At 47.2% G+C, this 26,306-nt stretch overlaps 1 protein-coding gene across 1 annotated transcript in view; it reads left to right on the plus strand.

The window, feature by feature from the left end:
- The window catches only part of PCSK2 (proprotein convertase subtilisin/kexin type 2), a 1,398,208-nt gene that overhangs the window by 1,125,420 nt on the left and 246,482 nt on the right, over positions 1 to 26,306 (plus strand). The window contains exon 9 of the mRNA XM_069608350.1: positions 8,718 to 8,933. Within this exon, the coding sequence (XP_069464451.1) occupies positions 8,718 to 8,933 (216 nt within the window). The remainder of the gene's footprint in view (positions 1 to 8,717; positions 8,934 to 26,306) is intronic.

Raw genomic sequence — 26,306 nt, forward strand, 5'->3', positions numbered from 1 at the left:
CTTCCTACACCGGGACGCCTGCCTGCGGCGTCCCGGTTTGGGAAGAAAAATCTTTTTTTTTTACCACCCCGGGTTCCCACTTTGAGAACCTAGGATGCCAGTGGTCTTCCTCCATTGAAAAGGACGTTATGGTTACGTTGCACTAATAAAAAATGATGAAATTCAGTAAAAAAAAATGTATTAAAGTGACTCTATGGTTAAGTTGCACTAATAAAAACCTCTGAGTAATAAAAATAAAACTATGAGAAAGTGCTGATAACCCTAATGATTATCTTCATGCACAGAAAGGATTGTTCTCTTTCAAGCCTGTGTCTTCTGCTATGTATATGTTTCATATGATTTGACTTGACCCTAAGTCTACAAATATAGTACCTTTTCAATGTTTACTTCCTGACTGTTACTGAAGAAAACTATGTGGCTTAGATATGTCAGTAAAGGGAAAAAAGGGAGAGCCAGCCATGTGATGTCATCAGTGATGTCATCAATGACATTTGTGATGTCATCTTTGATGTCCTGGGTGTTAGTGTTAGCAGTGCACGGTGGCGCGAGTTATGGTTGCTTATCTTACCATAACTGCCGAATTTCAGGGGGTTTTTGTTTTTACTTTGAACCATAACGTGATTCAACTAATCATGGGGGATTTAATAAAACAACAGCTGGGTTTGCATTGCACCATGTAGCAGGGGCATTTGGCAATTTTCTGCCATTTTTACAAAAAGCATAATCATTAGGTTCATGCAATTTAATCCCCACATACCTAATTTTACCCCTCCCCCCACCAGTTTGCCAACTCTTAATACTGGGAGAAGTTCATAGCCACCAGGAACACCTTTTAACTCACCATTACAATTCCCGAAGTCGCAGGTGGGTGAATTTCTATTTTAACAGAATTACCTGCTGATAATTAAAATAAATTACACATATATCAAGGCAGTACAACCTGTGGTTGCTGAGAAAAAGGTCTACACTTGCGATAGTCCATTTGAATTTAAGGGGGAATCTTCATATATGCAAATATGAGTTTCCCTTCCTCCAAGCCATTTGTCACTCTTTGTCAGTGTTTTATTAGGCTCTTTGTTGTCTGACGTTTGTTGCAGATCATAAATACCTGGGATGCACCAGCCAACACAGAGATCCCCCACTGCAGCCATATAGCATCATGCCCTCTTATCTGAAGTGGACCAATATTTTGATCTGAAATGCTTCTATTTCTTGGATTTCTTTCAGAGTTCCACCTTGATTGAAGCCCCTGTTTTAACACATCCCCCTACATTCTGGTCATGCACCAGCCAGGGCCAATTGTCCTGCAGGGAGCCAAGCCTTCAGAGACAGCAAGTCTAGAGAACGTTTGTTTTCTAACACCCTTCAAGCAGGACACACTTTATTGCAGTTGAAGCAGTTAGGATGCACAAACTAGGTTGGCAGTGGGCAAAGCCAATTTTGAATTTCGCCCAGTGTCCTTGGTTAAAATGGAATCACACACTAAATTTTCTAACATCAGCCTTTATTCTTTGCCACACACTGTGTTTTACTGATTAGAGTTCCCTTTACGTTTGCACTGAAAGTGCATGGCTGCTTCTTTCAGTCATCAACAAAACACACTTTTAATTACTTGCTATTAATTTATCTGCTGAAAAGTGGGTCTGGATTGTCACAGTGAACTCCCTTTTGATGAGTGAGTTTCACTGAAAGAATGTCTGCATTTATTCCTCAGCCCACAATGTGATGTGCTTTTGCAATCTGCACTTGGATTACATTTTTGTTTTAGACTTCTCTGGATTTCCCCTGCAGAAACAAACCAACATAGTCTGACTAAATAGGCTCAATTCTTAAGTGTGCAGGTTTCTGAATGCTGGAAGGTCAGTTCCCCAGTGGGCCCTTCAGTTCTGTTTGTTTGGGGCCTTTGATTACAACCTGAAACATATTATTTTGCATGTGTGGCAGTCCTCCTCATCCTGAAGAAACCTGCCTTTAGCTGGTGTCAGTTGCAAGAGGCCCTCACCCATACAATTGAATTGCTGGTGACAATACAATGTGCATGCTCATTTAATCAACACATCCATATAGACAAGCTGGTTGTGGGGTACTTACTGATTGTGAGTGCTTGAGAAATGGCACACATGCAGAGCCCATGCCTATTTTGCTGTATGGAAACAGCAAGCCTGGTCCCAGTTACCATCCATGTTCCCCCATATGGAGTGATGCTGTCACAGACTGCCTTCAATATGTGGATTAAGGTGCTAGCATGGGCACAGCAAGCACAGACAATTGACACAGTGACTGTTTCACCCAATGTGCTGCCAAGATGTGCTGATCAATTCCCGAATAATGTGGCTGCACTCAAGAACAGCATTTGATTTTGATAATGGGGCATGCAGCATCATTAAATTCACCAGAGCATCTTGTGTACCTGCTCTCAGACTCTATCCTAATGGTATACATTTCAAGCATTGTGATGCTGCAGTCCTCTGAGGAAAGTTAGCTCTACCAGTATGGATTACCCTCTGGATATCTATGTACACTGACCAGTTATGATAATTTACTTTCCTTAATGGTGTCTGTTCTACCTTATTTTTAGCATTGTTTATGCATAGTTGTTCTACAATAGGTGATCACTCGTCTGTGTTCTATCAGGAACAACCATTGCCTCTCGCAATGATTACATTTGGTGGAGGCGAAAGAGAAGCAGAGCTGGAATTAAAGACACACACACAAAGGAATTATTTGCTGGTCAAAGGATATATTTTATACCATTAGATCATGCTTTAAGGATACTTGACAAAACTGGGAGAACATCTCTGTTGAAATAAAACCAGGCCAGATGACATGTCCTAAAGCGTGGTGCCCACTCACAATGTTCTACAGTAAAACTGTTGCTCTCTGAGCTATCTAAAAATGGAAATGTCAATTTTCTCAGAAGTCTGCTCCTGCCTACAATGACAGTCCAGCATTGAAATAAAGTCTGCTATTGAAGAGATATAACAGCAATCCCAGATGCATGTCTTTCACTTGAGGCGCATTAGAAGCAGGGCATTTCTCAGATAGAGCAACTCTATAGGCACAGACAGCAAGGATTCTAAGACTGTATTAGCCTTCTATCACGGGGTAGATTGTTTTGTTCAGCTGAAAGCTCTGTTTTATTTACTTTGAACACCTTGCTTTTAACTAGAAATTGTGCTGCTCCATTTGTTTTTATCTTGTTAATCTTTTAGCCCGACTTTTAGCTATTTCTAATTGTTGTAATCTATTTTCCTTTCTTATACTATGTAATCATGGAATTGTAATTTCTAATCCTCTTGGGACACATTGTCATACTGCTGTATAGCCAGTGGTGCATGCTGCAGTTGGTAAAGGCAGTCACGTGCCCTTTTTGACTAGAGAACTACAAGTCCGATCAAACTTGTAGTCCTCCACACACCATTAAATTAACCCGACAGGCGCGTCAGCACCGGCGCATCAGGGACGGTCAGTAACGGTCCGTACAAGGTACAGATAATGTATGGCCCAGAAACGCTGATTTTTAGCTGCCTAACTATGGTACTACAAGAGGTCCTAGAAGCAATCAAATACGCTCGAGAAGCTTCAGAGGTAAGAAGCCTGATGTTTAAGGATAATGCATTCAATGCCCCCTCATTATTAAAGCTAGCAATTGCAAATAGCCACGTAGATTCTTGCTGTGAGCCGGTAACTCCTTCCACACATCTTTCTCTATCTCCACCCACCACTTTTCAGTGTTGCTGGAGAATCATATACTACAACCCACTTAACGTGCAAAACAGCAAAAATATCTACTTCCGGTATTAATAAGGACATTATGCCCGGACCATCCTATATGCCCCTATCTGCTTCCCTCCACTTAACAATCTGTCCCCCATGGTTCCCCTATACTTTGGCGACCTCCCGTCCCATGAGGTAGCTTTCAAGGCCCACGGAACAGATGAGTCCCCATTAAAGGACAGCAGTGACAGTTCCAATCTGATCAAGGAGGAAATACCATCTCAGGCAAGCAAAGGGAAACTTAAATGTTCCTTATTAAACACTTGCTCCCTTGTAAATCACACAGTTGAAATCGCGGACATGATTATGGAGCAAAATCTGGATTTACTATTTGTAACAGAAACTTGGATGACTGAAACTTCCTATCACTCTATGCTTCTGGCTACCTCCCGATGGATACTCTGCCCTCCAGATCAATAGGGAGGAAGGCAGAGGAGGGGGGGTGGCTATTATCTTTAAGAGCAGTCTTAAGCTCCACACAATTAATGGTCCTGATTTGGAAAACTGTGAGGCACTTATGATAAAAAATGTATATACATCCTGTGTCCTCAATTAGCATACTGATACTATATTGCCCTCCTAGAACCACCCCCATGTTCAAGGAACAATTACTAGCTACTACAGGTAACTTCTCCAAGGACTCTTCAGCATTTGTTGTCCTTGGCGACGTCAACCTACGGTACAACAACTCTATAGATGAAGAAGCCAAGGACTTGAGAATGTCCTTGGAATCCATTGGGTTTTAATAACAAGTCCAAGCTGCAACCCATAACTACAGAAAAATATTGGACTGGATTATGACAAAAAACCAAGACGTACAAATTTTGTCAATTTTAGAATGCGCATGTTCAGATCACTACCTTATAAACTTCATGTGCCTGACACAACCACCACAGATACATATGTCAAATAACAATAAACTTCTTAATACCTGGTGTAATCAAAAAAATGTGACGCACAAGACTTTTAAGGAATTGGTAGTTCCACTCCTTCCCTCTCTACATGAGCATAACTCCCATGACAATTTTACTGATCTATTTAGGAAGGACACTCATTTTGCATTTGATATCCTGGCCCCTCTTAAATCAGTTAAAATTAATAAATCTAAGAACCAAAATAAACGGTTCTTAGAAGACATTCTGGAAGCTAGACATATTATACAAAAAGTGGAATGCCGCTGGAGGAAAGCCCCGTCAGCTGAGACCATGCTTAGCTATAAACAGACTGTAAAACTGTACAATGGTGTGATTTTCAATGCCAAAGATAAAGAATTCTATGAAAGGATTCACAAAGCTTAATCCCAGTCTAACGAAATATTCACCATATTACAGGAGCTAATAAATGCCCCTGTAAATAGCCAGGAACAAGAAAGAAATGCTTGGTGTCAAGCAATCCATGATGCCTTCATCAATAAAAACTGAAAAACACCAGCAGACTATCAGAGACAAATTCAAATTCATCTCTAAGGACATCATCACATCAAAACCTGTAGTCCATCACGTTCAAACCAATTCACTTTTGCAAGAGTATCGGAGCTAGAAGTTCTTGAAATTATTACCAACCTGAAGCCCTCCTCATGCAAGGGGGGTATCTTCCCGGCACAGCTCTTCAAGGACTTCGCAGAGACGTTAGCACCATGGGTTGTTCACTTTGTGAACCAGTCTTTTGGTGAACCTTACGTCCCAAGTAACATCAAAGAGGCATGGATCACCCCGCCTACTAAAAAAATAATCTCAACCTCTCAGTCCCTGGTAATTTTAGACCCATCCCTAATGTGCCATTTCTGCTAAGGATAATTGACAACATTTTATACCAACAGAACCAGAAATGTGTAGAAAAAAATAATATTCTTGCAGATGAACAATCATGTTTCCGTGCCACAGAGACGGCTCTATTAGATCTATTAGATCTCCAAACTAATATTGCCTCCATCATTGAAAAGGGAAACCCAGCTTTACTTCCTCTGCTAGACCTTTCATCAGTGTTTGACTTGATTGACCATGATCTCCTTGTCAAAAGATTAACAACAGTCGGTAGATGTTCTCCCACTGCAGCAAGTTGGTTCAAATCATTTCTAGGGCTCAGAATGGCGGCAGTTGCTAAAGGAAACCATACTTCCCTAAAACCTCTGCTGCTATGTGGTGTCCCACAAGGGTAATGCTTATCACCTCTACTCTTTAACTTCTTTTTTAAATTATTATGCGATATGCTACAAACCCTGGGTGTCAGATTCAGGAATTATGCCGATGACATCCAGTTTGTTTTTTACGCTGTCAGGAGTCTATGAAAATGACGCACAAATGATAAGCGAGGTGTTTCTTGCCATATAGAAATGGTTGGCAACTAACTCGCTAGCCCTCAATAAAGCCAAAACAGAAGTACTGATAGTTGGCACTCCACAAAGGCTAAAAAAAACTAGATGATCAGTACCAAAGTTTTAAAATCAACAATAACAATATTCTGGTCTCAGAGCATGCAAAAACACTGGGTATTTTATGGACCCCCACCTATCCTTCAAAGGGCACGCATCATACTTAAAATCTATGTGTGCCTTCTATTCCAACTTGCTATGGCAAATCCGCCCATACCTATCTCAGCCTAACCTTGCAGTGATTGCTGGGGCTATAATAAATTAAACATGTGACTACTGTAATAGCCTATAACTTGGCACTTCAAAATCTAACATAACGAAAATGCAAACTATTCAGAATGGAGCGGTCAGGGCCGTCAATGGGCTCAGCCGACTCTCCAAGATTTCTACTGCTAGGAAGAATCTTCACTGGTTACCGCAGTTATGGTCCTCAAATCTCTAGCTGGTACCACACCAATCTATCTTTCTGAATAAATAAGAAAAGCTCCCATCAGGAGAAACATGTGGTCAAATGGTAATCACAACCTACTCCAACCCTGTCGACTTCTAAAAAGAGTTGGCAGTTCTTCAACTTCTGGGCCTCTATAGTCTGGAACTCTCTTCCTGTAGTCATAAAAAAAAATTTGATTCCAACAACACATTCAAAAAGCAACTCAAGACCTGGTTATTTGAAGAAGGCACAGCATAACCAGCATTCACTCCAGTCTGCTTTATTAAAGAACAGCACCACGCCATCTCACTGGCCGTCTGTATCACTGTTTGTCTGTCCTGTGAGTGCTCTAAGGCCCGTGGGTGAACAGGGCTATATAAAAACAAATATAGATAGATAGATAGATAGATAGATAGATAGATAGATAGATAGATAGATAGATAGATAGATAGATAGAATCCCCAAGCATTTCAAAATTGGCAAAAGTGTGAGAGCCCATCTGGTGAGAATGAAAGCCAAATACCATGTTATATTGGATGACACCCACTCACAAGGGTTTAGCTCTCTTTGGAGCCCCTTGATTGGGCAACCTCTCATAAAATACATGTTTCGGTCGTGTTCAGTCTCGATAGAGTGACAAGCACTTACAGCTTTGGTAATTGTTCATTAAGAATAGTATATATATATATATATATTCACTGAAAAACTTTGTTTAATGGACATTATGGTTATGTTGGACTAATAAAAACCTATGAAATTCAAAGAAAAAACTTTCTTAAAGGGATGTTATGGTTTCAAGTAAAATCGAAAAAAAACAGAAATTCGCCAGTTATGGTAAGCTAAACAACTATAACTCATGCCACCACTGTGCGCTGCTAAGACTAATACCCAGGACATCAAAGATGACATCACAAATGTCATTGATGACCTCACTGATGACATCACATATCTGGGCCACATATATTGAAACAGAGAAACAGAGAGAGAGAAAGAGAGTGCCTGCAGAGAAAGGGGGCACAGAGAGAGTGATAGAGGGGCATGCTGGGGGTGAGGGGGAATGGGTGGAGTGGTATAGCAAGGTGTAAAGCCTAAAATGATGCCTTGCTATACCGCTCCAGGACATTTTACAAATGTTTTGCAGGCAGAGAGGGAGACGAAAAGGGAAATATGTTTCCGCCTCACTCTCCCCTTTCTGCCTGCAAAGCATCTCTATTTTACGTCAGCATGAGATTCTCACGGACTGGCAAACTCTCTTGCACTCTTTCATTTTCTTCTCCATCTTGTGGCCAAGTAAACACTGCATGCAAATGACGTTTTACATGCAGTGTTTACTAATGGATTCCTGTGGATTCTACACGGTTTGAGCAGGTGCAAAAGCTAAGCAGAGTATATAGGAATGCATTCATGCTATGCCCGTAACAAAATATCATGCACATGGCAAATGAAATGCACTGACAAGACAAAGGAAGTATGCATGCAAGGTATCTTACAGTAGGAGAGACAGAGAGAGGGGGAGGTCATGAGAGAAAGAACGAGGAAGAGAGCGTGCTAAGTGCTCAGACTAAAACAAATGTGATGTAGTTTGCACCAATTGGGTTAAAGTTTAGCTGTGAAATGAATTCACAGTAGTAATAATGTGACCTATTTCCACATAAGAAAGTATATTTACACTTCATCCTTTTCCAGTATGAGTCGGTCCAGGGGTTCTCACCATTCATCACAGGTGCCAGGTAATAGTGACATGATTTATGTTTAAAGAAAAACGTGTAGGATTCTATGCCATACTGGCACATTGACGATTCATCTGTGCAGAGGAAGCAAAGTAACCTGATATAAATGGTAACAATGCATGCGATTGCTTATATGTGTTAACTGGCGTTTTTCTAAAATAAGTATCCAACCCCTATTGTCCCTCACATGTTGGTGAATAGTATGTGCATAACGGAGGTATGTGGCACACCAATAAATACGCTCGTGGAGCATTATAATTAATCACTCGAAACGGTGCTGCACCTCACAACCCTCTACAATGAGAACATCTCTACCTCACAGAGACAGGAATCGGCCTACAGCGCCCAGGCGTCACAACAAACAAGCACTACCTCCTACTCAAGACGGTTTACCTTTCTCTCTCCGCAGGGTCGTGGGGGCAAGGGGAGCATATATGTCTGGGCCTCCGGCGACGGCGGAAGCTACGATGACTGTAACTGTGACGGCTACGCGTCCAGCATGTGGACAATCTCTATTAACTCCGCCATCAACGACGGGCGGACTGCTCTGTACGATGAAAGCTGCTCCTCCACCTTGGCCTCCACGTTCAGCAATGGCAGAAAGAGGAACCCTGAAGCTGGCGTGGTGAGTGCCAATGTTATTGCTCTCTCTCTCTCCATCGTTGAGGGTGCTAACGCCTGGCTGTGCTGCCAGCACGTGTGTGCGCAGCACATGTGTAATGTCACATAACCAAACCGCACATCCATGAAGGTTCACAAATGCGCAATTATTGCTGTCGGTGTTACAGAAACTTTGCCCCAGTGAAAGTGCAATCTCATTAGGGCAAGAACTACCCTTTTGCAGAAAAATATTATTAAATTCCATATTTGCGAAAGGAACACCTTTGTCCTACACTCAGTGCTTTGCCCTGGCAGAAAAATGCATGGAAATTATGGATTTTTGCTGCAGAGCAATTTTACCTCTAAGGCTATTTGTTCTTGCACCCGTGAGCATTTTCTGTAATATTTGCCTGCATGTTTTATTTTGCCCTATAATGGCTATTGTGGTTGTGCTGGAACACTGCATTCCCACGCTATGTATGCGACATAATGACTGCTTTGCATGCCTGCACTAAGTATGGGCTTACGTCTATCACCTTGCAGTGCAACCGATGCAAACTTTAGGTATCGCCACCCCCATATGTTCCTCTGTTGTAAGATATGTTTAGATGTGTTCAGCCCTACTTTCAGCTGCTGATGTTGATGTTGATGTTTAAAACAGAAAACCGGCATGGAGGTTTCATCTGTTCACTTAACAACATTGACAACCTATCAAAACATCCATTTCTCGAGAGAACATGTTTTTAAGGCAATTTGAGATTGTTATGCTGTGCCATTACGTGGTCTGTTTCCAGGCTGCTGACAAGTATTGCCTTAAACATCTTACCACATGCTTTTTTGCAGTGTATTATTCTCATTAATCGAAGCACACGCATTATGCTCACTTCATGACATGCCGCTGAACGCTTCTGTAATGCACCAAGATTACACTGCATTAGTGTGGATGGAAATGGCCTTTGCGTTTCATAACACATAATGCGCCAACAGCCCAAGGGAGACTGCCTCACAACAACAACTGTTGATGCAACAACAGCTATGGCTGTGTATAAAGAATGCATTGAGATTGTATCCATTTATCGGATGTGCTTCATGGGCAGCAGAATAATGCACAAGACATTGTGAACCGGCTACTAGTAATGGACTCTCATTGGTCTATTTCAGATTCATGTCCAACCCTCTTTCTGTCGAATTCGAGAAAAGATAATAGAGTGTGTCATTTTTGTTTGTCTTCTCTCCATACCTCTCTTCACATTGAGCGTCACTCATTGTCCTGCAGTCTTTCTTTTTCCTGTTTTTCCCATACAACCCTATCCTTTTGTTACCCTAACTCTGACACCATGATCCTTATCCCTAATAGTTTTTATAGTAATTGGAGAAATCAGTATATAAATTTCTCGATAAATGATTGGACTGTACACCCTCCCCTTGTTATGCTACGCAAAGCATTTGGAAAGATAAATAGCTCCCCAGACGCATGCAGCTTCTCCATGTAATGTCACAGCTCTTAGGGGCATTTGTTGGAATGTTTCCTGTCCAATATATGAACCTTACCTGAAGTTGAAAGACAGAGGCAGGCAGGAATGGCAAACATAGTGTGCTTTGAACTTAAGGGTTCCTAATGAGAATGTTCCGGAACTGAACCACACTATCCCAGGACTGCGTAACATTTACCAAGATATGTATACCACCACCTAATGGAATTCCTTACCTGGCGGCCACTCGCTCTGAAGTACGCGGGCGTTTCAGTTGTCACTACCAGTGACCATATCACAGAGACCGCTTTCCCATCTTCAGCAATGGATGGGCCGTCCATATTTAAGGGCTTTAAGTGGTGTCGGCGCATCTCTCCCAATCGCCAGTCTGACCAGTCCATACATAAGTCATGTACTAGCTCAGCAACATTGACTTCTTGTTGTATGTATGCACGTAGGCATGTATGTATGCAATACAAGAGCAAACCTAAGAGGGAAGCTGTTACCTCGTAGAGGCCGTGTAAAGGAGGACGCGCACACCAGAGATTGCAGGCTGCTACTTTATTTTACAAAACGTAGCTCGAACTGGCGCTTAGCCAGTGTTGCCAGGTCGGAAGGAAAAAATAAGCTGAATGCCCTTCAAAAACAAGCCCAAAACAAGCTGACTCCCATCCAAATAAGCGGAAAAAACAAGCGTGCACCTAAAAAGTTGTGGAAAGGTCTCAAAAGTAAGAAACATAACACAACAAGAAAAACATACATAGACAGAACACTGACATAGTGTGTTAGAACAACAATATTTTATTGCATGGCGACTAGAAGTCCCAGATTGCAAAATAATACGGCCCTGAAATATTGGTATTTATTGTTTTATATAGCGCCTTAATCCAAGGCGCTATATAAGATTGTAACATGGCCAATTGGAAGCTGAAAAGAAACATGGCCTTCCTGAATACATCTTTCTGAGAAAATGTTGTATATAGATTCCAATAATCCTCTAACCCAGTCTTGCAAAAAAAAGTTTTTAAAAAATAAATAAATAAAGGATGTTAGTGGATAATGCGCCAGCGCTGGGGATATCACCAGGATAATATTGCTATAGAGTGACGCCTGCTAAACTAAACCAATCCCCTTCTTTACATCTTTACATGGCAGTGTGTCTGCCTGCATGACAAAACTTTTAAAGGGCGCTTTTTTTGAATATGTTTAGGCATTTGGCATTGATGGGCCACCTGGTGGGCAAGTAACGATCCCATCAGTGCCAAACACTTAAGCATATTCAAAATACAGGGCGCACCCGAGAGCAAGACAAAGCAGCAATTGCCATCAAGTGCTGCCAGCAGCCCAGTGCAGGACGCTCTGTGCCACGTGTAATGGGCTTAACAGCAATATAAACAAGCCCAATTACACGCGCACAGACGGTCCAACAAGCGGACGAAAACCGCGACAAGTGACCTCCAAATAGTATAAGCGACTTTGGGCAAAAACAAGCTCAAAGTCGCTTATAATAAGCGGACCTGGCAACACTGCGCTTAGCGCGCCTTACCCATAAAACCCCTCTGTCTCCCTCGTCCTCCCGCCGTATCATAGCCCCACCCCCACAACGGTGGGGGCAGCACTCCTTAACCCCTGAGTGCTTGGCAACAGAAGCAACAGAGCTCAGTACATGGGCTGTTCACCCAGAGTGTTACAAGTACGTGTGTAGGTGCAGCAGGTGAACTCGGACACATAATGGGGAGCAGGGGGAGCGGGGAGCTGCAGAAAGGGGAGAATTAGAGTTGAGTGCAGCGAGACTGCTCTTGGGGAAACGTATTGCATTACATTTCCATTCAAATAAAACATAATTCCTTGCCACTATGTTCAATGGGCCTCATTACGACCCTTGCGGAAATGGAAAAATGATGGCGGAAATGCAATACCGCCATCGAACACCGCTCGTTGCGATCATGACCCGTCACCGTAAAGTACGATGCCATTAGCGACACCGCAGTGAACGGCAACGCTAACTGCACCAAGTACGCGCACGCGCGCCTTGCAAAACCGGAATCACCGCCATGGCGCAACGGTACGCGAATTCTGACCCTAGCGGACATGTACTGAACGCCATCAAGCACGTCGTAAAGTACCATTCCGCCATGGCGAGAAATACGGCAACGTGAACCAACCGTAAATGGCCCACTGAGTGCCTGTACTCCACTCCCTGGCCTCATTGCACAACTCCTGGCAGGCGCAATGTACTCACACTATGCAACCAGTGAAATCCACAATTCACCCATGCATGCCAACGTAGAAAAGCATGCAGGGGCTCAAAGCGCCCCGTGAGTGGGCATCCATGTACGGCATGTCACCATAGCCGTACTGACGCAGCACAGGCATGCGAAGGTACAATACATCAAAATGAAAATCAAGAACACATGACACAAAACAACAGTAGTCCCCCATCGCTTGCCACCAGCGCAAGGCAACATCCAAAACAGCATCCTGAGGGGGATTGCACCAGCCCTGTACTCATGCCAGTAAACAAACCAACCATCAGCAGAAGCATGTACCACACAAGTCGGCAGAGTGACTGAGCAGCCAGGCTCATCCCAAGAGGGGCCGATGGGAGCTGCAGGGCACAGATGGCATCAATACAGAAGCTATTCCAATGGACATGACCCCAGTCCCCCTCCAACAAACGCACGCAAACACAGTCACCTGTGACCAGCCACATTCTGAACAACCCATCATTCCACCAATCGACCTGGCTGACAGGCACCAGTCGGCCAAAAGCCAATCCCCCGCCCCTGAACAGCACATCATGTAAACAGACACAATGGCAGCCCCTATCCGTGACCATACTGTGCTACGTAGGCAAACGCGGCCAGTACTGTACCACACAACTCAACTCAGAAGGCGGAACACAATGCAGATCATCTCGCAATACATACCGCCACAAAGCGAAAATCGCCACATCACCTGCAAAGAACAACGCAACACGACAAATATCGGAATACAATTTAAATGCACATCCAAATGACAAAGGCCCCACAGCAATTTGCAAAATACCACCAAAACAACCATCATCACCGAGGGCTGCATCTGCAATAATTGACCGGCTTCCACTTGTGTGACGCCCTGTACCATCATGGCACACAGGGCCTACATCAACGTTCCAAAAGGCAACATGGAAGCGGCAAGAACCGCAGGTCCGTCCCATGAGGCAGGCACTAGTCGAGCTGAAAGGACGAAATGTTGCACCTAGCCACCAGTACAGCGTAAGGGCATGTGGCCCATTGGCGATCGTCCCATAAGATCGAAATGGTGCTCCACTGATTCACCCGAAGCTGCAGGAGTCGAGAGTAAAAACCATCTGGAGGAGTGGCGTAGAGATGGCATCTGCAATAGGGCAGGAGATACCTGTCACCCAAAAGAAACACAAATTAACCGATTGCATTACGGGACTCATGATGCATTACAATCTTCATTCAACACACCAAATCCACACCCATATGCATGCTAGCCCACTCCAAAGGAATATACACACCCCTAAATCAGTATCGATTCATAACGAAATCAATCGAGGTAAATACACCATTGGCAACGTCGGTTACTGTGCATGCGTCCGTCAAGATAGAACCCAAGACATGGGATTAGTAACGTGCCTAGACACAAGTGTATGAAGGCGCGTCGAGACAGGGAGGATCCGACAAGGGCAGATAGACGTATGTCCCACTATGGCAGCCTTGCATCACATAGCGCAGGGGAAGGGGAGTGATTCAAAAAACCCATGTACATGGCAGACCCTAAACGGAATCATCAGTCCATGCATCCATTCATCATTCCCTCATCCCGCAATGAAAACGCATGAATATTCACTCACATAATATGTGAAACTTCCATCGCGTCTGTGCGTAATGCAGTCCGCAAAAACCACTGTGCCCCTGGCCGGATCTGTAGTGTTGTGAAGCAAGATGGATTTGGGAACGTCCTGCCTTATCGTCCACTACGCTATTGCGCATCCCATTCAATTCACATCATTCATTGCCTGCTCGTTATGGGCCATGTCCCAAGGACATTCTACAATAGAACGTTACATTTCCAGCCAGACCTGTGGGCGTATCCTCGCCGCTACTTCAAAACCCAAAATGCTGGCCTTCGAATTCCTCACTTGCAACATTACGTCGAAAAGGCTTCTGTGAACGCTTGCATTCACAATTACATCAATGTAGTGCGGCTGTGTGTCATGATGCTAACTGGCTGCAATCACAAATGGGACGCCACGCCCGTCGGTGAAGTACGTTACTGTGCTGCATGAGGGTCGGCCATCGATCGAGCCCTACATACCACTGACTCTTCACAGGTATGTAAGCGGCTGCAATCATAGCATGTGTAACAATGGGAGCATACCATGAAGATCAGTCAAAGTACATCACACTGCCATCGGGATTAGATACATGATTCCAATCCCAAGATGCCATGCGGCCAAATGCAGCCTTACGTGCGGGACGTGCTCGGCCAGAAGGGATTGCATCTGCCACAGATTCATTCAATCAGCACAGGTGGAGGCCATACAGGCCGACAGCACATATATTGCAGACCCAAACCCCTCCCACAACCACTCCCACTCCAAAATGCTACCGGCAGGACTAGCGATGTTGGGCCTGGGGGACCAGATAGCACTGCAAGTGCTACAACTACAAGAAGACGACGAACAACAACAGGTACAACAACCGGGCGCACAGGGGTGACGGAGGAGAAGGAGGAGGAGGAGGGCAAGGCAGGGTCAGCAAGGCCCACAAGCACTGCCACTACCACCACGCAGGCGGCCCGCAATCCCACGCCTCCGAGCCGATCCGTTCAACCTCACTGCTGAGCAGATCCACACCCTCTACCGTTTGGACCGGGACACCATAATCGCCATTGTGGACATGACACATGCTGACCTCGTGAGCATGATAGATAGCCCAACCGCCATCCCACCCCTACTGAAGGTGGTGTCTGCACTCCACTTCCTGGCCACAGGCACCTATCAGCACACAGTGGGACAGTTGCATGGCATTTCACAGCCACTGTTCTCACGGACACTCTTCCAAGTGCACGATGCCCTCCTGAAGCACGCCGACGACCACATCACACTACCACGCACGTACCAGGAGATTACCAACGCTAAAGTGGGATTCCATGCACTTGGCGGCATCCCGGGTTGCATTGGTGCCATCGACTGCACCCATGTTGAATTGGTTGTCCCACATGCCATGGAGGTCCAGTACCGCAACCGGAAACAATTTCATTCAATCAATGTGCAAATGGTGTGTGACTCCAACAAGATATTTACGCATTGTTGTGCCAGATTTCCAGGATCTACCCATGATTCTATGGTCCTGAGGAACACAAGAATACCACGCTACATGGAGCGACACGCAGGGCACAGATCCTGGCTACTCGGTGAGTCTCATTCCATGCATGACATCGTGGCCCATTTGATGCGTCAATGACCTTGCAGGGGGGGGGGGGGCTACTTAGCACTATCATTCCACTGACACCCTTTATTCGTCTCATACAGGTGATGCCGGGTATCCACTGAAGAGATGGCTCCTTACACCAATCCGGAACCCACAGAACGAGCATGAGGAGGACTACAACCATGCCCACTCACGTACCCGTGTGGTCATTGAACAGGCATTCGGCCTACTGAAGGCTCGTTTCCGCAGCCTCAGCAGGTCTGGCGGGGCACTCATGTACAGCCATGAGAAGGTTTCTAAGATGGTCATGGCATGTGTCATGCTGCACAACATGTGCATACGTAGGAATGTGCCCATGCCCCCTGACGCTGTACTGCATGCACCTGCAGATGATGATGATGATGAGGGTGGGGATGTGGAGGCACCTCAAGGAGTCCATGAGGCACAGGATGCACGTGCAATCCGACAGAGCATCATAGATGCATGCTTCTAGCAACCACGCATGGTGCCTATTACACGGAAAGGGGACCTGTGGCACTGTGTGTGTGTAGTACAGGCACATTGTGGACTGTACGCCTATGAAGGCCTCGTACGCAAATATCAATGTCCACACATGTCATTGGATGATTATGAGATGCTGTATTGTTAATGTGATTTGATTTATACACCCTATGGACCCGCCACCCAGTGAAGCCCAACACACCCCCTCCACCCTACTACCTCACCCCCCAACACCAGTGTCCAAATATGCATGCTGTCCGTGGTTGGACGCTATTGCAAGCCCCCTCTACGGGTATCAGGGGCACCCCTGCCCGTGGAGCGCAGGTTCCTGCCAGATCTGCGTTGGGGGCTGCCCTGGACGGAACTTGCCACGGATGATGTCTCTGCCTGCTCGCGTCCATGCATGTCTCTGAGGGTTTGTGAGAGCTCCGAGAGCACACGGCGCACAGCAGCAAGTTCAGCACAAACGTCTTTGGACGTCGCATGCAGTTCCCCCCTCAGGCTCTCGGTGCTTTTCTCCATTTGTGCTCTCAGGCTCTCGGTGCTTCTCTCCATTTGTGCTCTCAGGCTCTCACTACTTTTCTCTATTTGTGCCCTGAGTGTCTCGGTGGATGTTTCCATGGCTGCCCTGGAACCCCCGCATTCATTTGCATGGTCCTTGAGTAGCGTGGACACTTCCTGCTGTTGCTCGATCAGCAGGTCGAGGGACTGTTGCCTCTGCTGGGCCATGGACATTTGCGGTGGTGTGACAGGGGGGCTGCTCAACACATGTTGCCTTGGCACAGGACTTGTGGGGGTTGGCCAGTCGTCGTCTTCAGGGTGCCCCTGCGTGGTTTCGTCATGGTGTAGGGGATGGAACATGCAGGGGGATTGGGAAAGGTCATGGATGGTACCTACGTCGCCAGCACTGTTTTCCGTGTCGGAGCATGCTGGCATGACAGCTGTGTCACCTATGGTGCTGCTACCACCAGAGGCAGTGCCATCAGATACGTTCTTTGGGGGGACCTGTGGTGCTGGGGTTGTGGACTTGCTGGCTGCTGGGGTGCCTGTTGCAGTCCCCTCCAGTGTGCTGCCACTTGATTCCTGCTGCTGCCGTGTCTTGATCCTTGCACCTGAGGTGGAGGCTCTTGGGACGTTGGTCCTGGCCCTCTTTGCAGGCGTGCTGGTAGGGGTGTCCTGCAGCTCGTCGTTGGTATCGGACCCTGTGGTGGAGTAAAGAGGGGCGAGCGTTAGTTATGGGTCTGTCGGATTTGGAATGGCAACGTATCAAATGCATTGGGGTGGTACATGAGGCTGATTTGGGATTGGGCCTTGGAGGTGGTCTCATTTTCGTGTGGATTGAGGATGCATTCATTTGGCTGCCTGCAGTTAGGGGGTGCATGCTGCACATGTAGGGGTTGTTTATGGCTTCTTGATTGATTTGTTTGTTCATTCTGACTTTTAGAGGGCGCTGTCAGGGCAAAGTATGTATTGCACTATGGGGTCACATGGTACTGCACATGTTCGTGGTTTGTGGATTTCGCATTGTTTCTCTTGGCCAACCTACCTGATTCTCCGGATGTCGGCACTCCTTTCTCCATCCCTCCGACTCCCTCTATGCTCTCCATTCCTATGGTGGAGGCGCAGATTTCCTCCCAGGGGGTCAACTTGATGGGCGACTCTGAACCCCCCCCGGTAGCTGTGGCGATGTTCCTGTTCGCAGAAAGTATGCTGCGTACGCGGATCCGCAGGTCGTCCCACCGCTTGCGACATTGCTGTGGCGTGCGGGGTGTTGTCCCCACCGCACTTACGCGCTGTGCCACCAGGGCCCATATGGCCTTCTTGTTGGCAAGGGCCGTCCTGGTCATTTGACTGGAGAAGACGACGGCGGCATTTTCCTGGAGGGTCTCGGTGAGCACGGTCAGTTCCTCTCGGGAGAAGTGTACCTGCCGCTTGCGGTCACACGCTTTCTTGGCTACCTTTCCCATATTTATTTTTTTAACTGGGGTTGCTAACGGGTTGGGATGTGTGTCAGGGTCGGATTTTTAATGGTTGTGTTGGGATTCGGATTTTATAGTTGTGCGGCGTGCTGTTTCCCGTTCCGGCCACATGCTTTTACTTCCGTTTCCGTATATTTACGGTGGCCGTAATTTGCGGTGCCCGCTCGTTACGGTGACCGCTCATTACGGTGACCGCTAAGATGGGTGGCGGTATTGCACCTGGTGCAGCGTACGGCGGCGGTAAGGGCCGTTTTGGGGTCATTTCCGCCATCGCAGCCTTTCGGATTCCGCCATGGCGTAATGCTCGTGCCCAATGGGTCGTGATTAGCCGCACTTTGCTCCTTCGTGCAATGGCGGAAACGCTATTTACGCTGTTGCGGTCCGGTCAGTCACTTTCCGCCAGGGTCGTAATGAGGCCCAATATCTTTAAAACAAAGCCAGCCCTTCAAGATGTGCCCAGTCACTGCATTGAAACAAGGCTATGTGAAAGTTCCAATGCCAATGGAATTTAAAAGCAAACAGTGTTTGTGTGGGCAAGATGTCCTCTGGACTTCCTGCACAGCGGTTAGTAAGCTTCTGTCCTTGCTATACTGACTGGAGAATCTTCTGTACAGAACTGTGCTGGAAGGTGATGTCAGAGGGAGGATGAGGCAAACAACCAACACTCCAGAGAAAGCTACAGGAAGTTGGCAGAAAATCTGATGGATGCATGCCTCATGTCCCAGGAGGTCAAGGCCTATTGCTTGGGGGTCTTTGTTTTCCCTTGATTTAATCACATTCACGAGACCACACTCCAGAGGAGGCACAGGAAACCACGGTTTGGCCTCATTAACAGGTTTTTTGCATACGAATTCGGTGCTATTGTATAGTCAGGTCAGCCAGTAGCATAATCCTTCGTAAAAGAACCTGCAGCATTAGGCAAACCACACAACGTGGTCACTAATAGCCTCTGGAGCCTTTAATTTCTCCTAAGGTAATGTTTCGGTTTGGTAAAATAGTCCTCTGAGAGTTCTTCTTAATCGGACATATCTCTCCTCTGGGTGAAACCAGCTGTACGAGATGAGTGTTTATATTTCCTTTAGTATGTTGTTCTATGATGTATAGTTATAGTTAAATAACAGCACCAACTTCACATCATAATTCAGTTTCAGCTTTGTCAATTCCATGTTGTTTACCAATCTTCTTACTGGCTAAAATGATATTTAAGTTTGGTGCAGTTCAACATTTTGGTTCAATCCACTTATACCCCTGACCGCAACATAATCACATGACATTTTGTAATTCATTAGTGCTACCGCTGGAGTTGTGCACACTGTGTTGGTGCTATCTTGTGGGCTAATGGATTAATTACCTTGATTTTTCATGTTATCATAGGGGCTGTTGGTTTGGGAGGCAAGGTTGACTTGGGTCCCTTTCGGACAGGCATTTTTCTGACTTGTACATGTGATTGTCAATAACAATGAGAAGCATCTTGCACAAGAAAGTGGGAATTTGACACTAAGTGGTGCGGGCTGTTACAGAGTGAGGCTAGCCAGGAGCTAGACAGGCCTACACACTTTCAATAATGTCTCAACTAATTGCCCTTCACTAATACACTAAGGAGCTTATTCATGGAATAAATGTGTGCCGAAAAGGGGAGCGCAAGCGGGAAAATCGCAGCACAAACGTGAAAATCGCAGTGCACGCGTGCCAAAGCTGCGCACATCGATTCATGGAATTAAGTGCGCATGTAAATCCTGGTATGTGCGCTAAAATCGTGGTTGCCGCACACGGGCGCAAAAGTCATCAAACGGCGTGTGCTACGCGCACCGGGAAAGCGCACATAGCGCAGCGCACACAACAAAAGTGGGTGGAACATCGGGCGTAACACGCGGAATGGGGAACAACACGCGAAAATGTGGGCATTACGGGGGACGTACAGGAGGTAAATGCTCGCTACGCCCACACGCACGCCAACAACACGTATTCATGGAATGGTTCGGGGGAAAGGCGTGCGCCAAAAAAGACGTGCTAATCTGGAAACACGTACGCCAGCAGGAAGCAGGCGTAAGTGGCCCCGCGCAGCATAAAAGTGCGTGCAAACAACAAACAAGTTCAGACGCTACGATTAATATACCGTTCCTCACAGCAGTGGTCGTGGGACACCGCAGGAGGAGGAGGATAGCCAGGCCCCACATTTTTTTTACCCCGGACCAGCCTTTTTGGGATGCCTGATGAACAGGTGTATGGGAGGTACAGGTTTCCACCACACATAATCCTAGAACTGGTCAGGGAGTGGGAGGATGACCTCACATCACCCACCCTGTGCTCCCAAGCACTGAGCCCCTTGGAAAAGGTGCTCAATGTACTGCACTTCTTGGCTACTGGGTCATTTCAGCGGACAAGTGCCATAGTGGGGGGTGTGTCACAGGCCACGCAGTCATGCTGCCTACACCAGGTGTTGGCCATCATGACTACATGCCCCTCAGTGCGCAGGCACATATACATGCCCAGAACACCTGCAGAAAGGCAGGCCGTGGTCCAGGGCTTTTACGAGGTGGCACACTTCCCCAAAGTGCTAGGTGCCACTGATTGCACCCATGTGGCTCTACATCCTCCCAGGGCCACTGAGCAAATATATCGAAACCGCAAGCACTGGCATTCAATCAACCTGCAGGTTGTATGTGATGCCAAGGGAATAATCACTTCAGTATATGCCAACTATCCAGGGTCAAGCCATGATAGTTTCATTTTCAGAATGTCACCCCTAAAGCGGGACCTGGAAGCTGGGCGGCATGGAGACACATGGCTAATTGGTTAGTATAAATGCCTCTGCACATGCATGCATATCAGAAACTGAGAAATGGGAAAACCCCACTAATGAGAACCATTATCACCTCCCCAGGGGACAGTGCCTACCCTCTGAGCACCTACATGATGATGCCAATTCGGAACCCCACCACACCACCCGAGGTAAGATACAACACAGCCCATATTGCAACCCGGGGCATAGTGGAGCGCACATTCGGAGTGCTCAAGTCACGCTTTCGCTCTCTTGACCGCTCTGGTGGGCAGCTGCTACACGCGCCCCCAGTAGTGTGCAGGATCATAGTGGCAGCATGTGTCCTGCACAACGTTGCAACACACCGGCGGGTGCCGGTGGACATGGTGGTGCCCCCACATCCCCAACCACATGCACAGCCGCTGCACATGGGAGGTGAGAGGGCACGTGGTGAGGCAGCCTGTACCCAGTTTGTGGTAAATTACTTCACCTAAAATCACATCCCTGCGGAGTGCACACAGCCTTGGCACATACCAGCTGACAATCAATGATGATGGCAAAAGGGACAGTCAACTGTCACAAACATACCAACCTGAGATTGTTCACCTGGAAGTGTTACATTGTGAGCATCCCTACCTACTCAAAGACACTCAATGCTGTGTCACAAAAAGACACACATTCATGCAGCAGGAAAGATTACCCCCTTGCAAAATACCACATCAAAATAGTGCCATGTCGCCCAACCCCTCCCCATCTCAGCTACCCAACACACCATGGCATGGCATGCAATGTGAAAGCAACTAAATGAATGAACAACACATGACACAAGTGTCACAAAATGCAATGTTCCTAATGTAAACAGTCCACAGACAACATGCTCTCAGCAATCAATAAGAAACACCACACATGAACAAATACTTACCAGCAACACAAAACATCAGTACAGGAAGAAAGCATGGCAATATAAGACAGGAACAAATTTAAGTAGTGCAAGTCTTACAACCTGACCAAGGCAGCACATGGACCCCTTCCAACTGCAGAGTGTCGCTGTCAGGCAAATGTGTCACTGTAGTGCATACAACATGAACTGCATCTGCAAAGGTGACGGCCTTCTGAAGACATGAAGAACCTACATGTATATAAGAAGAAAGACATGGATGCACAAGCACATATCAATACACCATGCATTGTATAATCCAACAACAATCCCCACTAGGGATGTACACACAGTATTGACTACAGACTGCCCACACAACTCATGGGAGCCCAATGTCACTGTGTAAGTTACTGTCACTTGGTCACACCCTTTGCAAGCTCATGGAAAGGGGAAGCAGAAGGGGTGTGTGTGTCAGGAAACCAAGCAGCTAACCCAAAGACAGGACAAGCCTGCATGTGCCCAGCTGGAATACACAGTGGATGCCCACGGGAGCCACACAAAGCAACACACTGTAAACAAAAAAAAAAAAAATATATCAAAAATGGCCATATGTGGACCGGGGGGGGAGCACCCAGGAGGCATGAGGTACAGGGTGCATACCAACACAGACATGTGTGGATGTTGGGAAAAGAAAATACCTCCATGGGCTCATGGCCTGCACGGCTACGCTACAGTGGGAGAACTGCCATCGCTCTCTTCACCCTCTGCTGCTACATCACGAGGTGGCCATGACATGGGAGGCAGCCCACGCAAAGCCCTGGTATGGTCCTCCATGGCAGCAAGCATGCGGGTCTGGAAGGTTTGGTTCTGCAGGATGATGGTACGGAGATCCCCATGCAGCACCTCACGGGTTGCCTGCATTTCTGCTTGCATGTCCTAGCGTGATGCCCGGATCTCCCCAGGGGTTGGCTGGAGCTCAGCTGAGAGTGAACGTGTGAGCTGCTCCAGCTGCTGTTCTGACCTAAAATTCCGGGAAGCCTCAAGTTCACCCAGAGTATCTCTGAGGAACCCGTGTTCTAACCTCAGGGCTTCCCTGTGGGCCTGTGACTCTGCAGATAAGCTTCGCGAAGAGCCTCCAGTCCAGCCCATCGGTCCCTGTTGGATGCCAACATGTCCTCCCTGTGTGAGTGGCAAATGGAGTCTGTTGCCTGCTGCTGGAGCTCCACCTGACTTTCAGGGGGGAGAATTGAAGTGGCCACCCTATCCATTGCCTGAGCCACCATTTCACACGATGCTCCCTGTTGCGCTGCAATACTGTAGATGGAGTTCTCCCATACAGTATTGCCTGGTGGCGCACGGCCACCGCGTTGACGGGCACCACACCTGTTTGGGGCAAGGCGATCTGCACCTTGCTGTGCTGGCACTGCCTGATGCTGCAGGACTGCATTACTCCTTTGATCTGCTGGCCCAGGAACATGAGCAAATATTGTGCAGTGTGACCCTGCATCCGTAGCCGCCACAGGCAGACTTTCCAACACTGACATCCCCATAGAGGGGTCTACCCCCAGTGCAGGTGGGTTGGACAGAACAGCATCCATGCCAGAAACACTCACCTGCGATGGCACATATGTCTCACTGTCCGATTCAGCACCTGATTCATAGAGGTCTCCGGAGGTGTACCCAGAGACACCCGTGGACAGTATGTTCTGCAGGAGGATTGGGTTTTCACCCACCACCACCCCACGTCCTCCACTGGTGCTCGGTTGTGGCTGAGATCCCTCCTGGGTGTGCACCACCCCCTCCTCCTCAACAGCATCAAGTGCCTCATCACCTGCAAAAACATGAAAGACAACAAATGGAAACAGGCATGAGCACCATAGCACACACATAGGCCTGACGAGACAGAGATCAGTACATAAATTGCACATGTCCCACATGAATATAACTTTGGCATGCATGCACTGTCAATGAGTTGGAAGGGGTGGCAAAAAGCACACACTGAGGACTCCAAGATGGAAAAGCAGCACATGTACAGCATGCTGGATCGCACTGGCAGCACACATTAGCCTGTGAGTGGCATGTCCAATACACATACATGACACATGCCATCACACAGATGTCACATAGCATTGACATGGTACATTTGACAACTACAGCCATATGGTAGTGAATGAGTACTGTCACCCATCCATGTGAGATGGAGATGATGAGATGAAACATGCAAAATAGTGTGACAAAATATGCATGTGCCACACGCTGCAACACATCCAGTGTTCAATTACACAGTGATGGCAGGCAGATGGATACATCAATGGTTGGTCACTTCAACATGACAGAAGACACCAGTCATGTTCTACATTCAAACAAGGCCCAAAAATGATTGTGTGCAGGCCATTACTCAATCAGCCTGAATGGTTAAATCATTCCCATAACAAGGTAATAAATGTGTGCCATTGTGGGGTGTAATCTGTGACAGAAGCATGTCACATATGTGTCAGTAGGGTAGAAAAATGTGTCGTAAAAATGGCAAGGATTGAAACAATCAGGCTAAATGAACAGGAAAACATTTTTAACAATGTTGTTGCAAGATGACAGTTGATGGGCAACTGCAGTAATCTGGTGCAAATTGGCTACTGTGGTCAGAAGGGATACTGTCATACTGAAAACCAAGGCCGGGGAATGGTTTGGAGGAACAACATGGGTGACCCATACCAGTCAACACTACACACCCTCACCTGGCACTCAATCAGAACACATCACCCAAGCAACATACACATGGATTGCACACAAATGCATGGGCACTCACCGGATAATGCTTCAAGATCTGGTAGGTCTCCCACGCCTCGGATGTGTTCCTCTGTGACGAAGGCTCCAGCGACAGACTCATGTTCAGTGAGTTGGTCGTCCTCTGGTGGAGACCCACCGCCAGTCACCAGAGTAGAGGCATGATTGGAAGCCAGCTTGTTCTTTGCTCTGCGTTTCAGGTCATTCCACTGCTTGTAGTAATCATCAGCTGTGCGTCTCACAAATCCAAGGGCACTAATGTGGTCTGCGATGGTCTGCCAGTGGGCCCTACGTTGAGCAGGTGTAGTCTTGCACCCTGCAGTCACCACCATTTTGCGGCTATGTGCCAACACATAGGCCACAAGTGCATCTAGTTTGGCGGCATTGAAGCTAGGCTTCCTTGACGTGCCGGAGTGTGTAGCCATGCCTAGGGTCCTAGCCTGTAGTGCAAGAGCACCCTTCTTCTTCTTGGAAGGTGGTGCGGATCCTGAGTGGCTTGCGCAGCTCTGGATGGTAGGGGCAGAAGCGCAGGTGGACTGGGTACTGTAAGATTGCGAAGGCACAATGACCAACGGTCTCGGTGCAGGCATTGGCTGCAGGGTGATGTTGACAGGACCAACGTCGGTGTGATGGACTTGGACCGACACTGTCCCGGTTGGGAGACTCGGAGCTGAGGTGGATTGAGCTGCAGCTGCCCCTGCAGCCTCCTCAACCTGGCTACTTGGGGCAGCAGATGACATTGCTGCCCCAGATCCACGTGGCCTGGTGACAGTTACTTTCACCGCCAAACGTGGCTTAGACCTGGTGACCTGGAAGTCAGCCTGGGAGTCATCCTGTGTCGGTTCAGTTGACAATATGGGCGGGTTTAAGAATGGCTGAGCTGGGATGGTGTCAGCTAAATTTCCCACAACTATTGGGGGGGGCATAGGTGGCCCCGATTGGTCCTCCACACACTGGCCTCTTGGGGCACCCTGCACATGCTGGCCACGTCCCCTGCCGCACCCACCTTTTGGAGGTCGGCCACCTTTCCCTCCCTTACTGCTTGGTCACCTCCCAACCATGGCACTGATGTTGTTGTGCGTATGGCAGTTGCAGTAAACAATTGTCCTGGTTAATTTGGGTGAAAGGGTTAGGGTACTAGATGGAATTCGTACCCAAGTGCTCTAGCAAGGCTGTCTGTGACACCTGGGGGAAGATGACGGGTCACACAACACACAGGCACCCCAAAAATAAAAGTAAACGCGCACGCAACCCCTGGTAGACCACGTGTATGGAAAAATGAACCCGCACTAAGCTGTGGCACCCAGAAACACAAAAATAAGCATACGCGTGTTACACGCAGCCTACAATGACCTCTGAAGGGGTACACGAAAAACGGGGGCAACCACAGTTGGTAAATACGTGCGCGATTCACCGTCTGCCTGGAAAAAGAATGTGAAAAAGACGTGCGTGTGCGCGCTGGCAACACCCCCGCCAAAAGAAGAAATGAACGTAGTCTGAGGAAACAGGGAGTACAAACTGTAACCGTTGTGAAGTAATCGCGTGTGAACCGACAAGAAGTACAAGAATCACCAGCTCGC

Source organism: Ambystoma mexicanum, chromosome 4q, assembly GCF_040938575.1.
Source record: "Ambystoma mexicanum isolate Mex_15411 chromosome 4q, UKY_AmexF1_1, whole genome shotgun sequence".
Classification (NCBI taxonomy): Eukaryota; Metazoa; Chordata; class Amphibia; order Caudata; family Ambystomatidae; genus Ambystoma; species Ambystoma mexicanum.